General features: G+C 36.6%; 1 protein-coding gene across 1 annotated transcript in view; it reads right to left on the reverse strand.

Moving 5' to 3' along the window:
• pcxb (pyruvate carboxylase b) overlaps positions 1–18,810 on the reverse strand; it is a 341,179-nt gene extending 322,369 nt beyond the window's left edge. Inside the window, exon 1 of the mRNA XM_028475285.1 lies at positions 18,376–18,810. Coding sequence (XP_028331086.1) covers positions 18,376–18,377 — 2 coding nt within the window. The 5' untranslated portion in view covers positions 18,378–18,810. The remainder of the gene's footprint in view (positions 1–18,375) is intronic.
• Positions 18,811–19,896: the final 1,086 nt, after the last annotated feature.

The raw sequence follows: 19,896 nt of genomic DNA on the forward strand, positions 1-19,896 counted from the left end.
TAATCATACATACTTTTATTACTTATTGGATAGTGTGGAATGGTAGAAAAGGCTTGATCAAGTGATGTCACTCAAACCGAGAACAACAGTCAGCAAACACTGACCCATTTATTATTAACCAATTGGTTACATATATTTTAACCATCAACATAATATCCACAGCATTCTACAAATGCATAAAATAAATAAAAAAATAATTACAAGACAATGAAAAATAACCTCAATAAATCAAATAAAAAACAATTCATGTTTACTTCAGTTATTTTTTACTGTCAGTATATGGTGGGAACAAAAACAACAAAAACAATATTGTTCACTGTCCACTGCTCAAAGTTTTCACTCAAAGTTTGCCCAAAACGATGTTATCATTGCTCTTAGAAAATGGTCTTATCGGAACGCTTATATCGGCGATTATCGGAGCACTTATATCGGAGATTTTAGATGCAATCTGATAAAATCCTATATAGTAGTCCCTCGTTTATCGCGGGAGTTACGTTCTAAAAATAACCCGTAATAGGTGTAATCTGCGAAGTAGTCAGCTTTACTTTTTTTTTTACAATTATTATACATGTTTTAAGGCTGTAAAACCCCTCCCCGTCAACATTGTGGGTTTTGTCGGGGAGAAAACTTGCAAACATACAGCACTTCAGAGTGCTCAGGATCAAAAAATGTCCCAACTTCACATCATATGCGCGTTTGAAGCGAAGCCCCGCCCACCAGCGACACATCCAACTCGGTGAGTTTCACTGCCTGCTGAAGCGAGGAGCTGCGCTCCTTTTTCTCCTCTCATAAACATAAACCACCAGTGAAAAAAGCTGGTGTGATTAGCAGCTAATGCTATCCTAGCTCAGTGCTACAGAGAGAACTTTTACCTGCTGCTACCACCTCCTCACTGATTCTCCTCCACGTCTAATCCTTCCCAGTCCGGTCCTGGTTATAAAGGTTGTGTCATACAGCTCCAGGTGGTCACACACAGCTTCTACTCCATGGTTGAATGGGTGAACAGCAACAACAAAGACTGATTGGCTTTCGTCATGCGAAACAGTCGCAGGAGTTCAATATTTTCAACTCTTGCGAATACGACAAAAAAGTGCGGATCGGACCACACTGCCGCACAGGAAAGATTTCGCATCTGGGACGCATTCATCCATTGACTTTGTATGTAATCTGGACATTTTGTGATGTATCCAGTGTGAACGAAGCATTAGCCAATCAGGACGCAGAACATAATGCGCGGGTTCTCCCTTAGCCAATCAGGACACAGAACATAATGCGTGTTCATACGCTGTAAAAAATGCATGGAAATTTGCACTGTAAAAAAAAAAAACCTGTGAAACACAGAGGCCGCGAAAGGTGAACCGCATTATAGTGAGGACTACTGTATTCGTTTTCTGGCTGATATCGGACCGATATCAATATCGGATCTGGACATCCCTAGTGAGTAGACAAATCGATTTGAATGAACAACTTAATACGACTGCACCAAAATCCAGCACTGATGCACATACACGACCTCCTACATCAAAAACCAAAAGAATTTCACAAAGTTAGGCCAAAAAAAAAAAAAAAAAAAAAAAGGCAGTTGGCGAAGAAAGCTACTGAGATTGATCCACATCAGAGGTTGAAGCAGAACCCTAACACAGGGCTTTTCCAAAGCTGAAATCAGACCTGAACAACACTGAGTCAGCCAGTCTAAAAGTAGCCAGAAATTGAGAATGTAGGATATAGTTGGCACTAGGTGGAGCAAAGTCATTACACGCTGAGATCTGCAAAAAAAAAAACATTTTATATGCAAAAGTGAAGTTTATAATTCAATTATTAAATCAATATCACTTTTTTCCCCTCAATCAACCAACTTTTTTTATGCTTATGCCTAGTAAGTTGAAAACAAAACCAGGACGTTTAAAAGTTAAACCAAGATATTAGATTTGTTCGAAATGTAATACTAACATACAACTTCTATCTAAATCAATATTCTCTACTTACTCTATATTATATCACAATGATTCTACTATATTTATTAACTTACTGTGTGGAAATTTGGGGTTCAACCTGTAAAGCTTACATACAGCCAAAGTTCGTATTACCAAAAGAGGGCTCTGAAAACTATAAATATATATATATATATATATATATATATATATATATATATATATATATAAAACATAAGATATAGAGATCATGTAAGTGACTAAATTTTAATGATATTGTTGATTACAATATTCTTCAGATTTTGTATAAAGCCACTAAAAAAGACATTGCCAAAGAACATCCAAGAAAGGCTAGAAAGAAGAGAAAGTCACTATTATTTAAAGGGAACAGACATATTTAAAAAAAAAAAAAAAAAAAAAAAAAAACCAGCTTTAACACAAAAGTGGAACAAACTGACAAGAATTTGTTCAGAAAAAATTAAAGTGTCAGGAACTCTCCTAAAATTTAAGAAACACATCAAATCTGCAATGTTAAATAAGTATGAAAATTAGATTTGAATATAAATAATATCAGATGTTAGATATTTGATTGAGCAAACATGAAATCTTTTGTTTATTTTTTAATTAAAATGTTGTTTTTTATTTTCTTTTTGTGAATATTGTACAAAGGGGCAGACACTATAGGAATAATCTTCTCTTCTGCTGCTTTTCATTCAAAATGTGTTGTGAATTTTTTTAAACTTTTGAACTAACTAAAGAAATGACCAAAAAAAATTCGAAAAAAATAACTACTACTCATACTAAATGTGACGTCAAAATGAGTATGTCGTGCGTTCACATTAGATGGCATGGAAAATTGAGTAAGCGAGAAGTACCCCTATGTATGCTACATCGGGACAGTTTTGAAGTATGCACAGTGGGCACACTAGTCATACTCAACCGCCCCATGATGCATTGCGAGCGGAATGTAAAATAGTCCCGGGACTGGTTTCAAGATAAAAATCAAACATTCCCTTTTCAAAACAAAAACATCTCTTCTTGTCTTTATTAGTTTTCATAAAAAATAGGGCTCTTGTTTTGAAGTTAACCTGAAGTTTTGTCAGTAGCACAATGGAGAGTCTCGGAAAATCTCTGAAACGTCTTAATAAAATGTGTTTATGCAAATTTTATGGATCAAATGACCACATATTGATATTCTACTTTTGTCATTGTAGGTTTGAAATGCATCTTGGGAAACGTCATCATCCTAATCATATTAATAGTATATAGTAGACCAGTGTTTCTCAAATGAGGGTATGTGTACCCCTAGGGGTGTGTTATGACACTACTTGAGAGAGAGAAAAATTAACAAATGAAATGTCCCACCCCAGGCTTGAGATAATTGGAAATGATAAAAACTACAAAAAAAAAAATATTTGGGGTTGGCAGAAATTCTTAATATCAAAATGGGGTCATGATCCAAAAAAGGTTGGGAGCCACAGGTTAAATACAGTTTCTTTGCACTTATTTACAAAATGAGATTATCTGAAATGTGTGTTATTACTAAGGCTGAACGATTAATTGCATTTGCGATATTATCGCGATATCATAAAATGCAATTTTCTATTCGCAAAGGCTGCGATTTTTAATTTTTGTTTCTTGTCCTGTCTTGTCCTGTCCTGTTCAGTTCAGAGTGTTTAAGAAGTGCAGTCCACATGTTTAAATGTTTCATGAAACTTGAAGTTAGTTAGATATGTTGAAGAGGTAAAGCCACAGATTTGTTTGCTTTATTGTTGTAATCTGTGCTTTAAAGTTTAGATTTTATATTTATTTAAAATTTAAATAAATTGGAAATGATTTATTATGAAACAGATTGTGATTTTTTTCAAAGGCCTCTTGTCATGTATTTTTCAATGAACACGAGCAATAAATCAATCACAACATTCGCAATTAGATTATTTTCCAAAATCGTTCAGCCCTAGTTATCACTAGTTTATTCTATTGTTATGCTCTATAGTTGTTTTTAAATAGTTTTCTAAGCAAAATGTTGTAATCAGACAAAAGGGGGGTAGTTGGATTAAGAATTAAGAGACGAGAACCACTGTTGTAAACTGTACTATGCAGCACTACTAACTCATTGAGTATATACTGAGTGTGTCATTTCAAACACAACCGTCATCATAAAAGCAGACAAGAGGTGATTGACTATTTTAAAATGGAAAAAAACCCTCCAGAGGTGAGTTAAAGTTGGTGATTTGCATATCCAACCAGGGTAGTGTCTTATTTTTTCTCTAAGTCATACATTTCCTCCCACAGTCCGGAAATAAACGAGTCACAAATTATTAGCCTTAGCCATCAATAAAACACAATAGCAGCAATTTGGCGCAACAGAAAAGGGCTCGACGCTAAGGCAAATGAAATCCTCATCTAGTCGTCCGTGGTCTTATCTCTCTATGAAGCTGTCCTCCTGAGATGTTTTCTCACTGACACTATCTTGTCTCTGCCATTTTCTCCTTCTCCATGCACCAACAGATAAAAGTAAGAGTACTAAGTACGACATGGGAAGAATGGTGAGATACAGGACGACAAAAATGATAAAAGACTCCCAGCTAGCAGCACAATCCATCTTGGTTTGATACCTTCGAGTCCAGACCTTGATGCCACACTTTGATTGTGAGGGTGATATGTTCATTAGAACTGATCAGCAGTATTTTTAGCTATCTGAACCCCTGAAGAGTTGTGTGTAGATATATATTAGTTAGACCAGACACTTCATGCAGCAGCCATGAGATAAACCAGTTTAGTTGAGAGTTAAGTTGTAGTGTATAACTACATGTGTAAACTCACATGATTTACTCCACGCTAATAATGACATTTATAGAAATAACGGCGTTAACTTGTGACCAAGGATCAGATTAAGAACTAGCGTTAAATGTGCTCATGGAATTATGCGACATCTAGTGGCAACATTTTATATTGCAATAAAAAATCCTACATTTTATATCTTTACGCTGGTGACTGCCATCTCTCACATCATTGGCTAACACATTTTGTAGCTGTAGTTTTGCAGCAATGGATGATGGGACACGTGCTCTCCAGTATAAACAGACAGAGGAATTGAAATGTGTCAGTGTCTCTCTGTACATGACTCCAGAGCAGACATGAGCAACTGACAGGGGCCACATGTGGCTCTCGGACTAATTCTATACGACCCCCCAAAAGTGAACGCACAAAATGACTCCAAGGACACATGCAATGACTAGATAAAAACATACAAAATTACAGAAAAATACACAAAACTAATAAGATCAAAATTACAACAAAAACAGATAAGATGAAATACAAAACAATATACACACATATATATATATATAACAGAAACTACAAACAGGAATACCCAAAATGACAATAAATTATGCAAAAAGGCAACAAATTGACAAAATTTAAAAAAACAAAACAAAACGACTCTATAAAAACTTACAAAATTACAGAAAAATACACAAAATGACAACAAAAAGACAACTGAAATAATCCAAATGACTCCAATCCACACACAATGACTACAAATGTAACAAAATATACAAAACAACAAAAACACAAAATGAGAACAGAAATACAAAATGGGCCTGTACTACAAAGTTGGATTCCCTCCGTTACAGGACAGGCCTGTATGGGTCTGTCAGCGTCTGCCTCGCCACCACTTCGACCATGAACTCTTGAGCTTCATTTGATGCTGAACAGCTAACCTGGTCGGCAACAAGACTAGTTTATTGTCCCATGGAATAATATTGTATATAATCTCACAAATGTAAGCATTAATAGTCTGCAATTTCCTGCCAGAATTCCTTCCTTCCTGCTTTTGCTACAGCAACAGTGTTGTTTTTGGCCCATTTATGTGAGCATGCACGCATCTGGGCTGAAAACTGCTGGCTTAAGCTAACTTGTTGATAACCAGCTTCATAGTACAGCTGCTCTAGGATTGTGAATGTCTGGTTGAAGGTGAAGCCTGATAACGCAGAGATATCCTGGATGTATTTATCCAGCTACGTAGTATAGGCCCAAAAATTACAGTTGATCAAAACAAACGAAAACACACAGAACGGCAAAAACACGTAAAGCAACACCATACACACAGACACGCAAAATGAGAAATACACTGAACTACTACAAAAACACAAAATAACTTTTTGCATTTATTTAATTATTACCTAAATAATATATACATGCTTGTATACTGCAGTTTAATTTCTAGCTTTTTTAAATTCTTGAATTTAAGTAGCCAAATACAGGACACATTTCATGCTTTTTTCCTGCACCACGCGAGGGACTACAGGGAGTTCATATGTGTGGCATTTGGTTGCTCTGTTGTTTTAAAGTTTACAGTATTACAGAAAAATCTGGGAAGGAATGTAAAGCACTTCTTTAAACTTCCCTGACATCACTTCCTGTGGGTCTTATTGCTAGTAAGTGGGTCAGTGTTTAGACTATTCATGTGATGCTATGATTCACATTGAAATTTGTAGGCATTAACTATAATCCGGAGCATGTATTTATTTCTTATCTCTAATGTACAACATTGATCATTAGTTCAGTTAATTTTGTTTTTTTCCCTGTATTAATATGAATTGTTTTCTATCTTTGCCATGTGTATGTGACCTTTAGCTTCTAAAAGTCCCAAGAAAATAAAAGGCATAAGACAGACTTGAGCGCTTGGAGTTTTTACCTGAAAGAAGGCTATTTCTTTAATAAATTACATCAATGTTGCAGTGCAATCCATGGCACAAAATCCCACCAGTATAAGATTTAGGACCAAATACATTTTGTTGTTGCAAACCTTTGGTTATTAATATGAACCTACATTCACACAGAATCCTGACTGGTAAAAGTTAAAACAACATTTTACTAGCGAAACCAAAAATAAAGTATGATGGTGTTGTGATAGGTAACTCTTGGGGCACCAGAAAGAAACATGATGTCATGATCAAAAACAACTTAAGCTAGTTAAAAAGTTTCAAGTGCAAACCAATAAAATAAAACATTTATATTCAAGATGTAAAGTAGCACATATTTTATAAAATACATTTTTATAGAAGGTAACAATATCCCAAACATGCAATTGATAAATAAACATGACGCTTTTGTCAGATGTAGGACTGCAACTATTGCTTGTGGTTCTTGAATAACTCGATTACAAACAACGATCAATGAATTTAGAAAATTTTAAACATGCCTGCATTTGTCGTCACATGTGGTGAAATATTTTCCCAACAATATGCATGTTCTCCTCTGTTTCTACCTTGAATAATACTGTATGTACCGGTACGTAATAAATAAATGTAATGTTTTTTCCCTAATAATACAAACCCAATTGTTTGCTTTTCAAGTGATAGGCCTTATTTTCTGTCGCAAATGTAGCTTTCAAAAGTATATTTTATCCAATTTTTCGATTATCAATGGAATATCTGATAGTATACCCGATTACCAGAATATTTGACAGCTGCAGCTTTGATCAAATGCACGTTGAATCAAAAACATCAGTTAGGTTAGACCACAAGTGTCAAACTCAAAGCCCGGGGGCCAAATCCGTCCCCTTGGAGAATCCCACTAGGCCCAGAGGAGAAAGTAAAAATGACAGAGAAAACATCAGTCATTGTGGAAATGTAACTGAATAATATTTGCAGGGGCTCAATCATGATGGCAGTCTTTTTTTATGTTTAACTGTTGAAAAACTCTTGCAAAATCTTTTAATTTTCCTGAAATTATTACGTAACATTTTACTTACTTAAATAGAAATCAAGGACATTTGAAGTGAAGTTCCTGTTGGGACTGAAAACTGTCACTTATTGCTTGGATATTGTCAGTTTCTTACATATTTTGTATTTTATATATACGTGCAAGTGTAAACGAGAGCACAATAATGTTGAAATTACTTGTTTTCCCGCATAAAGCTTGTGGCCCTCATGAGATCAAACAAAAATGAGTTGGACACCCCTGGGTTACACAGACTGTATTTCAGAATTCTGAGTTTAAAAAAAAAAAAATTTCTCCTTCATCAACATACAGCAATGGGCGTGTTTGCATGGAGCACGTGTGAATTTCTGTCAACATTCCTGAAAGATCAATTCCTTGATGGACCAAGAGTTGGGCTAATATCCATGGTTCAAGGTTTCAGAAACTCTTAAACCTTGTAAGACTGTGAGGACATTTCTTTATGTGCTCATCAGTGCCTCCAGGTTCACACATTAACAGGCGTTTGAGATTTGCTTTGAACTACATTGGGTAATCAATCACTGTGCAATGCACGTATATACATTGCATCAGCCAGGATTTGTGCAATAACTGCAAGTTAACCTTTAATTCTTTTACAAGCCAAATCCAATCAGTGAGAGATCGCTACAGATCCTCATGTTGAGACATGAATACTGCTGACACAGAAGCTTTTTAGCTATATTGCTTCATCGTGCTAATACTACACACAATTGTGACAAACATTTTATCCCCTTCTTGTCCCATATAGGTCTTTATTTTATTATTAAAGGAGGAGAAATAACTGACATGAAATTATTACATGTGTCTATGGTAATTAAAAGCCGCAGATTTTTTTTCCCCATGCCAGTGAGATGTGTTTAAAATTGCAATCTTGAGTTTCAAATGCTACTTTTTAACTACATATATCAAACTCAAGGCCCGGGGACCAATATCGACCCTTTAGGGCAGCCATAGGCGACTGACGGCCCTCGGTCTAATTTTGTGAAAAACACACAAAAAGAACACAAAATTAACCAAATTGACAAGAAAATCTACAAAATTAATTTAAAACAAGAAATGTGCATTTTCAAGCTTGTATTATTGCTCATATTGGTCATTCTTCTAAATGGTGACATGAATGTTGATAATGTGGCCCTCAGATCAGACAATCACATTTTTGTGGCTCCCTCTGTGATAGAAGTTGCCCATCTCTGCTTTGGAGCAACCAAATAGTCTGCCTGGAGATAGTAAAAATTACAATAACAATAATCCATGTGTAAATTACCTAATAATACAAATTCAATGAAACCCAATAATATTTTGCAGGAGCTTGCCATTTTGCCATGCTTATATCACACAGCAGCAGCCATATTTAATCGCAAAATGTCAAAAGAACTCTCCAGTGTTCTAAAATCCTGCAATTTTAAGAAGAGTCCCACAAAATTCATCCAAATTACTCAGAAATTTGTAACAAAATAAAGGACATTTGATGTAAAAACGCAAAAGGGACTAATTTCTCTCCCTTACTGCTCGATATTGTATGCGTCTTACATATCATATACACAATTTATAAGGGAAAGTCCATACTGGGGCATAAAATTGTTGAAATTGCTGCTTTTCATACCTAAAATCTGCCGCCCACTTGAGATCAAACTGCTGTTTACCCCCTGAGAGAAAAGGGTGTTTAACGCCCATGTCTTTATAGGCTGTGAGAGAATACCTGAAGAACCCATGCTTTTTACTCAAGTTCAGAAAGAACATACAACATTTATACTCACATCAATGGAAACCCACACATTTGATGCTAGTACAAAGGCGCTACCTGGAGCTTGGTAAATATCTTGCACACACTGCATAAGAATTTAACCTTCAAACCAATGTACAAACCAGTTTAAGTATTGGTACAATGTGAAGTGAATACGAGGACTGTGCATTGGTGAGAAAGCTGAATAAGAAATGGATGTGAATTCTCTATCCAAATAATACACTATCAAACCCATCAAATTAAATTCCTGGAGGACCACATTCCCTCGTGTTTTAGACATTATCCTGATAGAAAAGACTTGAATAGAAGGTCTATTAAAGCAGGAAAACAACTAATAAACAATGGATTGCAGCATACCAGCAGAGTAGTTCTATTTCATCCCTTCTGACCGCCAGAGGCGGTGCTTCAAGCACTTCATTCTTGAGCATGCACAGGTCGAGAAATTAATAACAACAAAGTAGCCTGTGACCTCCGGTGACCCACGTGAGTCTATAAAGTCATGTGACACTGGAAACCCAGTCCCTTTTGTTCTTCTCGTGTATGGTCGAGTGCTACTCTTTGAACGGACTCCACTACTGCCGTGTTTTTTCTGCGGTTCACTGCTTTTGGTCCATCACCTGTGGTGGGAGCTGCGAGCACGTCTCGCCCTCCTGGGCTGCGTGGGCTGCTGCCGCGTGGTGTGTGTCCCTACTGAGTATTTTCCTGTTGCCGTTTACGGCAAGGAGTGGGTTTGTGTGTCTGGTGCCGTGTTCGACGTGACTTTTTGTTAATCAAAGTACAGCCGCGTTTCTGCTTTGTGCGTTTTCTTTCTTCTAAGCGACATCGTCTGTTCGGTTTCCTCGTTTTTGGTTAGTATTATTGGGCATGTTTCCGGGGACCGTTTATTAGATGCACCGCTCTTCCCTTCCTTTCCTGACTGCATTAAACTCATCTTAAACCACCACAAACACCGTCTAACTACAGAGCCTCCAGTGCCCGTTTAACTTTGCTGTGCCTGTAAAAACTCTGCATGTTTTTTGTGTAGCGCAGCGGCGCTCCGTGAGAACGTCATCAGATTTAATCATCTTCCCCTGCTCAGTGTTAGAACTGTTGTGCCTGGCTAACTAAGAATAACTCAGTCTGTGTTGTCCTTTAGTTCTTTTTAATCCAGCCTTTTGTCCGTGTCTCGTAAGGTACCTCATTTGCAACCGTTTCAGTGGCAACTTCCGGTTTACAAAATAAAAGTCCATTGGAGCAACGTTATTAGAATGTTACATTCTAACATCTCAGAGCTACAGAAGATAGGATGAATTACATTAGGTTAATTTAAACTAAGTTGATCAAAACTTAATCAATAAACCTGCTCGGATTCAGTAAACCATTGATCCCTGAGAGGACATTGGGTGACATTAATGCTGTTCTTATACATCTTTATATGAGATGGGTTATTCTGACTGCTCCTTTTTTAATCATTTGTATGTCACTACAACTTATATCTACCTTTTAATTGTATCTTACTTCATTTTTGACATGCATTTTTGTTTAATTATGAGTTTTCTTATTAGTATTTAGTTTGTTTCCTCACAGGTGCTAAAAACTAATATTTTCTTTAAAAAATTATAAATATTTCTAAAAAAAAAACGCAATTTAATAAATTAAAGTGGAAAAAATGGAATTTGGGAAAAAATAAAGACAGAATATGGAACAAAATAAAACTAATTTATAGGGCCCTAAGAAATACACAAAACACTCATTAATAATGTACCTTTCTTCCACCAAAAGCACAATCACTTGTGTATTGAAATGCTTCATTTGGACTTTCACTTTCACTGTCACTCAACATCCACCGCCAGCTGATGTCTGTCAGCAGCTCTGTCAACATGATACTCCATGTGCTGCTGCTGCTGCTGCTGCACTCACTCCTCGAGAGAAAAAGTATTTAGAAAAAACAGAAATTATCTAAAAGGACCCAACTTCTATTTCTTTTTCTGGAGGAGCTCACAATCACTGTGCTGTTATTTTACTGCCAATTTGATGAAATGTAAACTACAGTAGTTCATATAGTTAATCATTTTGTAAAGGGGTAATTATCAAATTAGGGCTGCAACTTTTATTATATTACACTGAACTTTATTTAATCAATTCTGTCGATACAAATTAAAACACAAAACATCTTTAGTATGGTGATTGTGACTTTTAAAAATCCCATCATTATACTTCTGTAGTTTATGACCATAAAATAAGCTTGAATACATTTGTTTAAGGACATCTTAGTTGAAAATATTTTCCTTATTGCCATGTGCAAAGAGGACTTCAACTGTAACTAAACCTAGAAGTTTCATTTCAAACACACCACAATTTAAAAAAAAAATAAATGAAGTGATTAATGCAAAAAAACAGAACAAAAAAATGAACTAAACATACAATATTTGCTAACCGAAAGGAATAAAAAACCACAGAATAATGTGGAAGTGAAACTACACTGATATCTTCCATAATCTTCTTCCTCCTGGGGAAGTCTGCTGGAATCTTTGGGGAACAGAAACTGATCATAGACATAATGACAGACTCTATGGCTTATGCACACTGTCAGTAGGAGCACCTCGGACAGATCGATAGTTCAACCCAGGACTAACGGAGAGAAACAAGTTCACTGTAAAGTAGCGCTGGAGTCAACCAAGGAAATGGTAGCGATTAGTCGACCAAAAAAAAAAAAAAAAAACGGAGAATGAATGAGCAGGTGCAGAGGACGAGAAGAAAGAAAAGAAAGACAATATTTAGTTTTGGCTTTTTGTGTCGCCAATTTGCTTTTAAACACAGACCATTTATGATATGAACCTTATTCAAGCTTTGACCAGAACCCGACAAAGCAAAAGTGAAACCTACAGGTCTTTAGCCTCGTTCAGAAGGCCAAAGCTGAAAAAGTTCTGTTTCCTCCCTCCTTTGTTATTCCACATTTTATAAAAAGTCAGCTCTAAATGGGCAATTTGGATTTTCCCCACTACTTGACGTCACCTAGCGGAAACTCCTCCTCCTGATAATCATGGCTCCTCCTACCCTATAAGAATGTGAGCTCCTCCCACTCAAACTAGCTCACAGCTAAAACAAACACTGCGGTTATATATTGTACTTTATCATAAATGTAAAGCTACATACACGAAATGTGTTCTCTGCATTTAACCTCTCCCTGAAGAGCAGTGAGCAGCCACGATGTAGCACCCATGGAGCAGTTCCGGTTTTAGTACCCGTTATATCGCCTCGTATTGCCTTTGACTTGATCTGACGTGTTTGTGACACAATGCAATGCAGCGGTTGGACAAAATAAATGATTATCACCTTAAATGCACTATTCCTGTGGTTAATAGAGATGAGGAGGAGGAGAAGAAAGTGACTCAGCAGCTTATGAAGCGCTGAGACGAACTCATAATCACTATAGCCGCTTGAATATCAATGTGTTTTACTGTAATGTGCAGTTTTTTTGGCTGAAAACAATAACAGTGTGTGGATAGCAAAAAGAAAATTGCTTTGGTGATCACTGATCTCCCTCACAAGAGCGAAGCATGAAGTCATCGTCTACAGACACCCCTACTCATGAATATGCACAGGTAAACCCCAAAACAGCCTGTTTTTAGAACTGCTCAGAAAGTCACCTTTCAGAGGGCTAAAATTCTGGAAAACAGGCGAGTTTGGGAAAATAAACCTCACATACTTAGTTGCTGGGGTTCTTAGCACAAATGGAGATGGGTGAAAAATAGCATAATACCACACCTTTAAAGTCAAATAAAGCATGGTTATTTCTACAACAGCAATTTTTTGTCTTTCTTCCTTTTCCAAAATTTGTTATCGTTAACGTGAGCCCATTATCGGCGATTGCATCGTATCGTGAACTCAGTCTATCATCTCTCAGCACTATCATTTAAATGCTTGCATAGGGCTGCTGATACAACCAGTTTATTGTGGATCAATACATATGGTTTAAAGAAAATATTGTGCATTCATGTGCAACTCCTTCAAAAGTTTTTAACATCTTAACAGCCGTCAAATAAGTCTTACTTTGCAACGAACACGAGTCAACTCGTCTAATTAAAATGTAAAATAAAATACTTTAAAATCATAAAAGTAATTTCAACAAATGGCCCAAGCACTTCGGTCTAAAAAAAATCTGAGATTTTTACCAATTGTATTCAATAAGCACACTGTACATATTCAGTTTGATCTGATGAAAACTTTTTGAGATTTGGCCAATTTAGTGAGTTGGCCATTTTCAGCTTCCAATATCGCAGGAACTACACCACATAGGAAACTGATATTTGGTACACTAATAGAGCTCCACCTACTCTCTCAGAATATACAAAAATATCTGCTATACATCCCATCTGGTGGACATGTCCATCACTCAAAATTGGAAAAAAGTTTGTTGGGTGGAACGTGTTTGGGCCTTCAGTAAAGAACTTTGCATATGCCTCAGCTCCCTGTAATTTGATCAGCTTTGATCTATGAACATAGACTGTTCATAGAACTACTGGTCAGTCACATATATGCATTGGTTCTTGGGTGACAGTCTCTTGAAATCTAAAAAAAAAACCCTATTTTCATTGACCCTTTCTGAGAGAGTGGGTGTAGCTGTATTACTATACCACATATCAGTTTCCTATGTGGTGCAGATCCTGAGATATTGGAAGCTAAAAATGAAAGGAAAAAAAAGGATGCGCAAAAATCGAATATTACCCCCCTTACTAAATTGGCCATATTTCAAAAAGTATTAATAGGTGTACCAATTGAATATTTAAGGAACAATTGGTAAAAAATTCTGATTTTTTTTTAAACGAGTGCGTGGGATGTCCTTAAAAAACGTGAACTTAATGGTCAGCTTCATTCATGCATTTGAAAAGTTTTTTGTTTTGTTTTTTTAATCCACCTGCATAATGCTGTACAACTTCTGTTTGTGTTTAATCAATGACCCTAATTTGATCAGTGCTCACTGCTCAGCCATATCCACAGCACTGTGTGATGATGTGAGATGTGCCAAGTCAAGTGTGTATGTGTGTGTGTGTGTTGGTGTGTGTGGAAATCTTCTCCTGACGCAGATGATTTGTGGATGAACAAACAAAGGATTCTGACACAACAACAGCAGGTTCAAAGGTGAAAGAACAGAGACTGAATTTCGACTGAAAACATAACTCCAACACCAGATTGACTCACACAGAGATTAGGGGCTGGGCGTTTTTGCCTGGAAAAAAAAAATCTCTGTTTTTTTAAAGAAAAATTCGAGATCCTTTTCGATTTTCAATTTTTTTTTAAAATGACTGCAGACATCAGATACTGTATATTGTCAAAAGTGCAACTTTATTGCTTTGATTTTCCTCAAGAGTTAAAATGCATAGAACAATCCCAAAATAAACAGCAAATGAGGCTCTGTCATTCAACTATTTCAAGCATTAACCCAGGTTTAAGCAAAAGTGCAACAGCAACTTCACAGTAGCTTAAATTTTCTGATTAAGAATTTTATTTTATAACTTAACATTAATTAAAAAAATAAACTCCCCAAAGCATCTCAGCATAATGCGAATAAAAAATGAAACATACCTGTGGCACACATATAGCCTACTCAAAGGATAAACAAATGTAAACAAAGAGGGGACTGGCTCACATCGCGCTACGGTAGCCCACAAGAGCGGAACGCAAAAAAGTCTGAAAGAACTGTGGTGGGAAAAAAAAAATGTTTTTGTTTTTTGTTTTTTTAACTCGAATTTGCAAAACAAAAATCATTTTTGTTAATTTTATTATTTCGATCATTATTATTTTGCCCAGCCCTAACAGACATACGGTATAGTGATGAAAGACGGTAGTTTGAAGTGCCCTAAGATCAGGGATGTCAAACTAATTTTAGTTCAGGGGTCAAATATCAATGAGTCACAGATTATAGACGTTATATTAGAGTGCCCTAGTTTGCAATTCCACATTTAACTGATAACTTTACAGGGTAGAAAACTTTTCAAGGACTCCCTCATAATCGTCACATCAATTAAATGTCAGTCGCCCTAAATGCCAAAGGTACGATCTATTCTTTGAATGTCTCAACTTAAATATTTCAGATTTTTGTAGTAGAAAAGAACCTAAAGAGAACCTGAACTAATAAATGTGTTAATAAATGTGCCTGTGTGACATTTTGCAAATTTAACCCTGGATCGTCTTTCTGGTAAGACTTTATATTGGTAAAAAAAAAAAAAGTTTATATCGTATGTTGCCATTTTGAGAAAATAATACCTAGATATGAGTTTTGGCCCGTATCGCCCAGCCCTAGTGCCTACACGTCAACATTTAGAATGTACCCAGTGCAAGCTATCAAATAAATAAATTCCACTTTAAGGTAAAATATTAAATTATTTAAACCTAGAAAAAAGCTCCAACAAATGACTCAACTTAAATATCTAACATCTTTGTAGTGGAAAAAGAACCTACACTAGTCTTGTAGACACAAATATATATATTTTATTTTATTTTTTCAAGTTTGAAGTACTTTTTTGCATGATTTTATAGCCACTGAGACAGCCATTGCACTAGAGTGATACAGCAGTGGGTCATATCCAGTATCTATACACTGAATAGGCCTGGGCAATAAATTGAGATTCAAGAAATATTGAGATTCCTATTTTGGCAATTAAGAAAATTACTATATCATCTATAATGAATACAATATATTTTATTTTATAGCTTATTTTGTATTAAAATTCATGTTTTGGGAGTTGCTGCTTTCATTACTTCTCAGAACAGCATCAAAAGCTCAGTTTGATGGATTTCTAAGTGCATCCTAACCCAGACCTTGCCCTAAACAAGCCAGACTACAGAACTCACTCACACGTGCTGTCCCTTAGGAGAGAAAAAGATTAAAGTGGCACATATTGTGTTTGTTAATAAATGTGCCTGTGTGGCATTTTGCAACAGCAAATCTAACCCTGGATTGTCTTTCTGGTCAGACTTCATTTGTTTGAATTAAAATTATTGAAATATATATCGTATATTGACATTTTGAGGAAAAAATATTGAGATAGGAGTTTTTGGTCCATATTGCCCAGCCCTAGCAAACTATCAAATCAATAAATCACACAAAAAGAAACAAGTTTATATTTAAATAAACAGTAACTTAATTAACCACTTTAAGGTAAAATGATTATTTGAACCTAGAAAATAGCTCCAACAAATGTCTCAACTTAAATATTTACAATCTTCGTTGTGAAAAGTAAGTTAGAGAATACAAGAGGGGTATTCCATAAAGGAGGGTTAACAAACTCTGAGTCTGTCCATAAACTCTGGGTCAACATACCCCGCGATGGGAAACTCTGGGTATCGGATTCCATTACAGCTGGTATGAAGTGGGTCAATCAACCCTGAGTATGTAAACCTTGGGTTACTGACGTGCCCGCGCGTGATAAAAAGCCATCATCAATGGATCGAAGATGACTTGAGCTGCCATGGCAACCACCCGGAAAATAGTGTTTTATTCACCGTAATGGCTGAAATAAGCCGGTGTTTGAGGAATATGAGCCTGTTCTAAAGGTGTGTTCAGTCTTCAGTGACTATAGTGGCTTAAATCACCCGTTATTAGTCACTTTTTGGTCGCTTCATCACTTTATCTCTTCAGTGACGTGACGAGCGGTGAATAATATGAATAAAATGTGTCTGAGGAGACGTGACAGCAGCATAGGATGGCTGCATAGAGAGCCCGCACACCCGCGACCCGGCACTTTCAAGAGCAGCGTCACAATTCACTGTGCCATCATATCATCATAGAGGTGTGAGTTACAGATTTAACTGTATAACAACATAAAACAACAATCGAGCCTTAAAAGTGGATTCATTTAAATTGTCATCTCCTCCTTTATATTATCCACAGGTTTGTATTCAGTGAACTTTACTACAGACGTCAGTAGATGTTTTAATGTAGATCAACCTCTCAGTGACTTTCACTTAATGATTTACATCTACAATGTTATAAAGAAAACTACCGTTTGCACACAAAAAAAAAAACGTAAATTAACGCAACATTAGTAATGATGTGAGCACGTCTGTGGTGTGTAATGTTACTAATGTGTTTCAGAGAAGAGTGTTCAGGTGGGCGGAGCCAGTCCAGGATTTCTTTGATAAAACCTGCCAGCGACCAGGTTTAGTTCACGACAATGTTGCCATGGTAACATACTCATAGAAGAACATACCTCGGGTTTAGGAATGGGATACTCAGAGTAGTTTCCCTCATTTGAGCCTGAACATACTCAGAGTTTGAACATACCCCGCTTTATGGAATACCCCTCTGTGCTCGTCTTATAGACAACATAAGATGTGCTTACTGTATTACCAATAAACAAAATTTAGGACTACTTTTATGCACATTTTCATATTCATTGAGACACCATTGCACCTCACAGTGATACAGCAGCACATCATATCCATCCATATACCACATATTCAATAATACACATGTCTAATGAAACATACACTTTAAAAAATAATAATAATAATAAAAAATAAATAAAAAATATATATATATATATATATATATATATATCATGGACCCCAAGCAATGGCTGGTTCCCCGGACCCCAGTTTGACACTTATGCTAAAATGAAAACTGACATATTAAACAACATGCAAGTTTCAGCTTGTAAACAAAACTTTTCCTTCCTGCTCTTACACACACAATGGGAAATGTAGTTCTTATTACTTTTGCACCTACTTTTAACTTATTAAACCTTAAATTAGTCATTTTATACACAATATTAAACACACGGTTCAACTGAAAGGTGTAAAACGTTTAAGTTCATGTTTGTTTTTAAAAAAAGTGACCCAAAAAAAAGGGTGAAGTGTCGCTTTAAACCTCCGTTTGCAGCAAATGCCTGTTTAGTGAACATCTGTGACCACACTGACACAAACACAAACATGTACAGACTGTGCTCCAGTGTCGGTCGTGGTACTCACATGTAGTAGTGGTAGGTGGTGTGTCGGTAATCCGCTGCAAAGTAACCAGACACCGACTGTAAACTGTCGGGCTCTCACTGATTGTTGATGGTTTTGCCTCGTTGCTTCCTAACCTCACGCACACACACACATGCTCACGCACGCACACACCGAGTCACTCTGATGAGCACAGAGATAAGTAGGTTTAATGAACACACACAGTCCTGTGAGAGGGTTCAGAGTCACTTCAGGACGCTCAGTGTCGACCCCGCAGGCTGTCACTCACACACACACACTTACACAAACTCACGCATACACACACACACTGTGTATCTCTCTCAGCTCACTCCCTCATGTGAAGTTTAGGAGCTAGAGGCTAAATGCTAACAGTGAGCTGAGGCTAACGCAGCTAGCAGCAGCAGCTGACACCGTCTGTGGCGGATATAGGAGTCTGTGGTGCGCCTGCCTTCACTTAATCTCTCTCTCTCTCGCTCTCTCTCTCTTTCTCTCACATGACACAAACGTGACACGCCCCCTCGACACTAACAGCCAATCAGAGCGGAGCGCATGACAGCGCGCACGTTTTAAAGCGCTCCACACAAGGACAGCCCACCTGTGCTTACATAATATTGATGATGATAATAATAATAATACATGCTGTTCTGAGAGCAGTAGTTCGCAACCTTTTCAGCCCACAACCTTCAAAATAAAGGTTCCAGACACCAGGGACCCCCCCCCCAACTGTTCCTGAAGGTGGTTGAACAAAGACATGAACACTGAAGAACAGTTATGTGGAAATAAAGATGGAAGATTTTTGGGGTCCATTCATAAAGTCAGCAAAATGATGGTCTATTGTTCTATGAATCTGTGATAACCACATTTATTTATTTAATTATCTGAATAATATCCACTGTTATCCAGGAAATTTATTATTATTTGCGCCATAGTGAATTGTCCAGTGATTTTCAATTGGTGGGTCGGGACCCAAAAGTGGGTCCCTGACATGTACTGGGTAAGTCGTGGACAGCTGGTCAAAAATAAATAAATACTTAATGTCTCTCATGTTGGGTTGAACTTGTCTTTTATTTTGAAAGAAACTTTTCTTTTGACAGGCCTGTTGTGTAATGCTTATTGCACAGGCAAATATATAGATTTATGTTTTAAAGAAAAAAAAAAAAAAAAAAAGATTAAATGGATTAATGAGATTAAATTTGGTTGGTTGAATTCTTAAAAAAAAAAAGTGGGTCGGGATTTATTGACGGTGGCAAAATTGGGTCGCAGCGTGAGACCAGTTGAGAACCACTGATATAGTCAACTTAAAGATGTTAATCCTTGTTTTAATCAGGGGGGAAAAAAAGGATTAAAAGTGACCAAAAATGGTGGAAAAGTGGTGAAATGGGATTTTTTTTTTTTTTTTTTTTTTTTGAAACACAGAAATTGGTTAAAAGTTGCAAAAAAGAGTGGCCAAAACTGAACAAAAAAGTGGTATAAAGAAGGGGGTTCAAAGTGTCAATATTGGTTTAGGTGGCATAAGTGGGGCAA

This window comes from Gouania willdenowi, chromosome 18 (assembly GCF_900634775.1).
Source record: "Gouania willdenowi chromosome 18, fGouWil2.1, whole genome shotgun sequence".
Lineage (NCBI taxonomy): Eukaryota > Metazoa > Chordata > Actinopteri > Blenniiformes > Gobiesocidae > Gouania > Gouania willdenowi.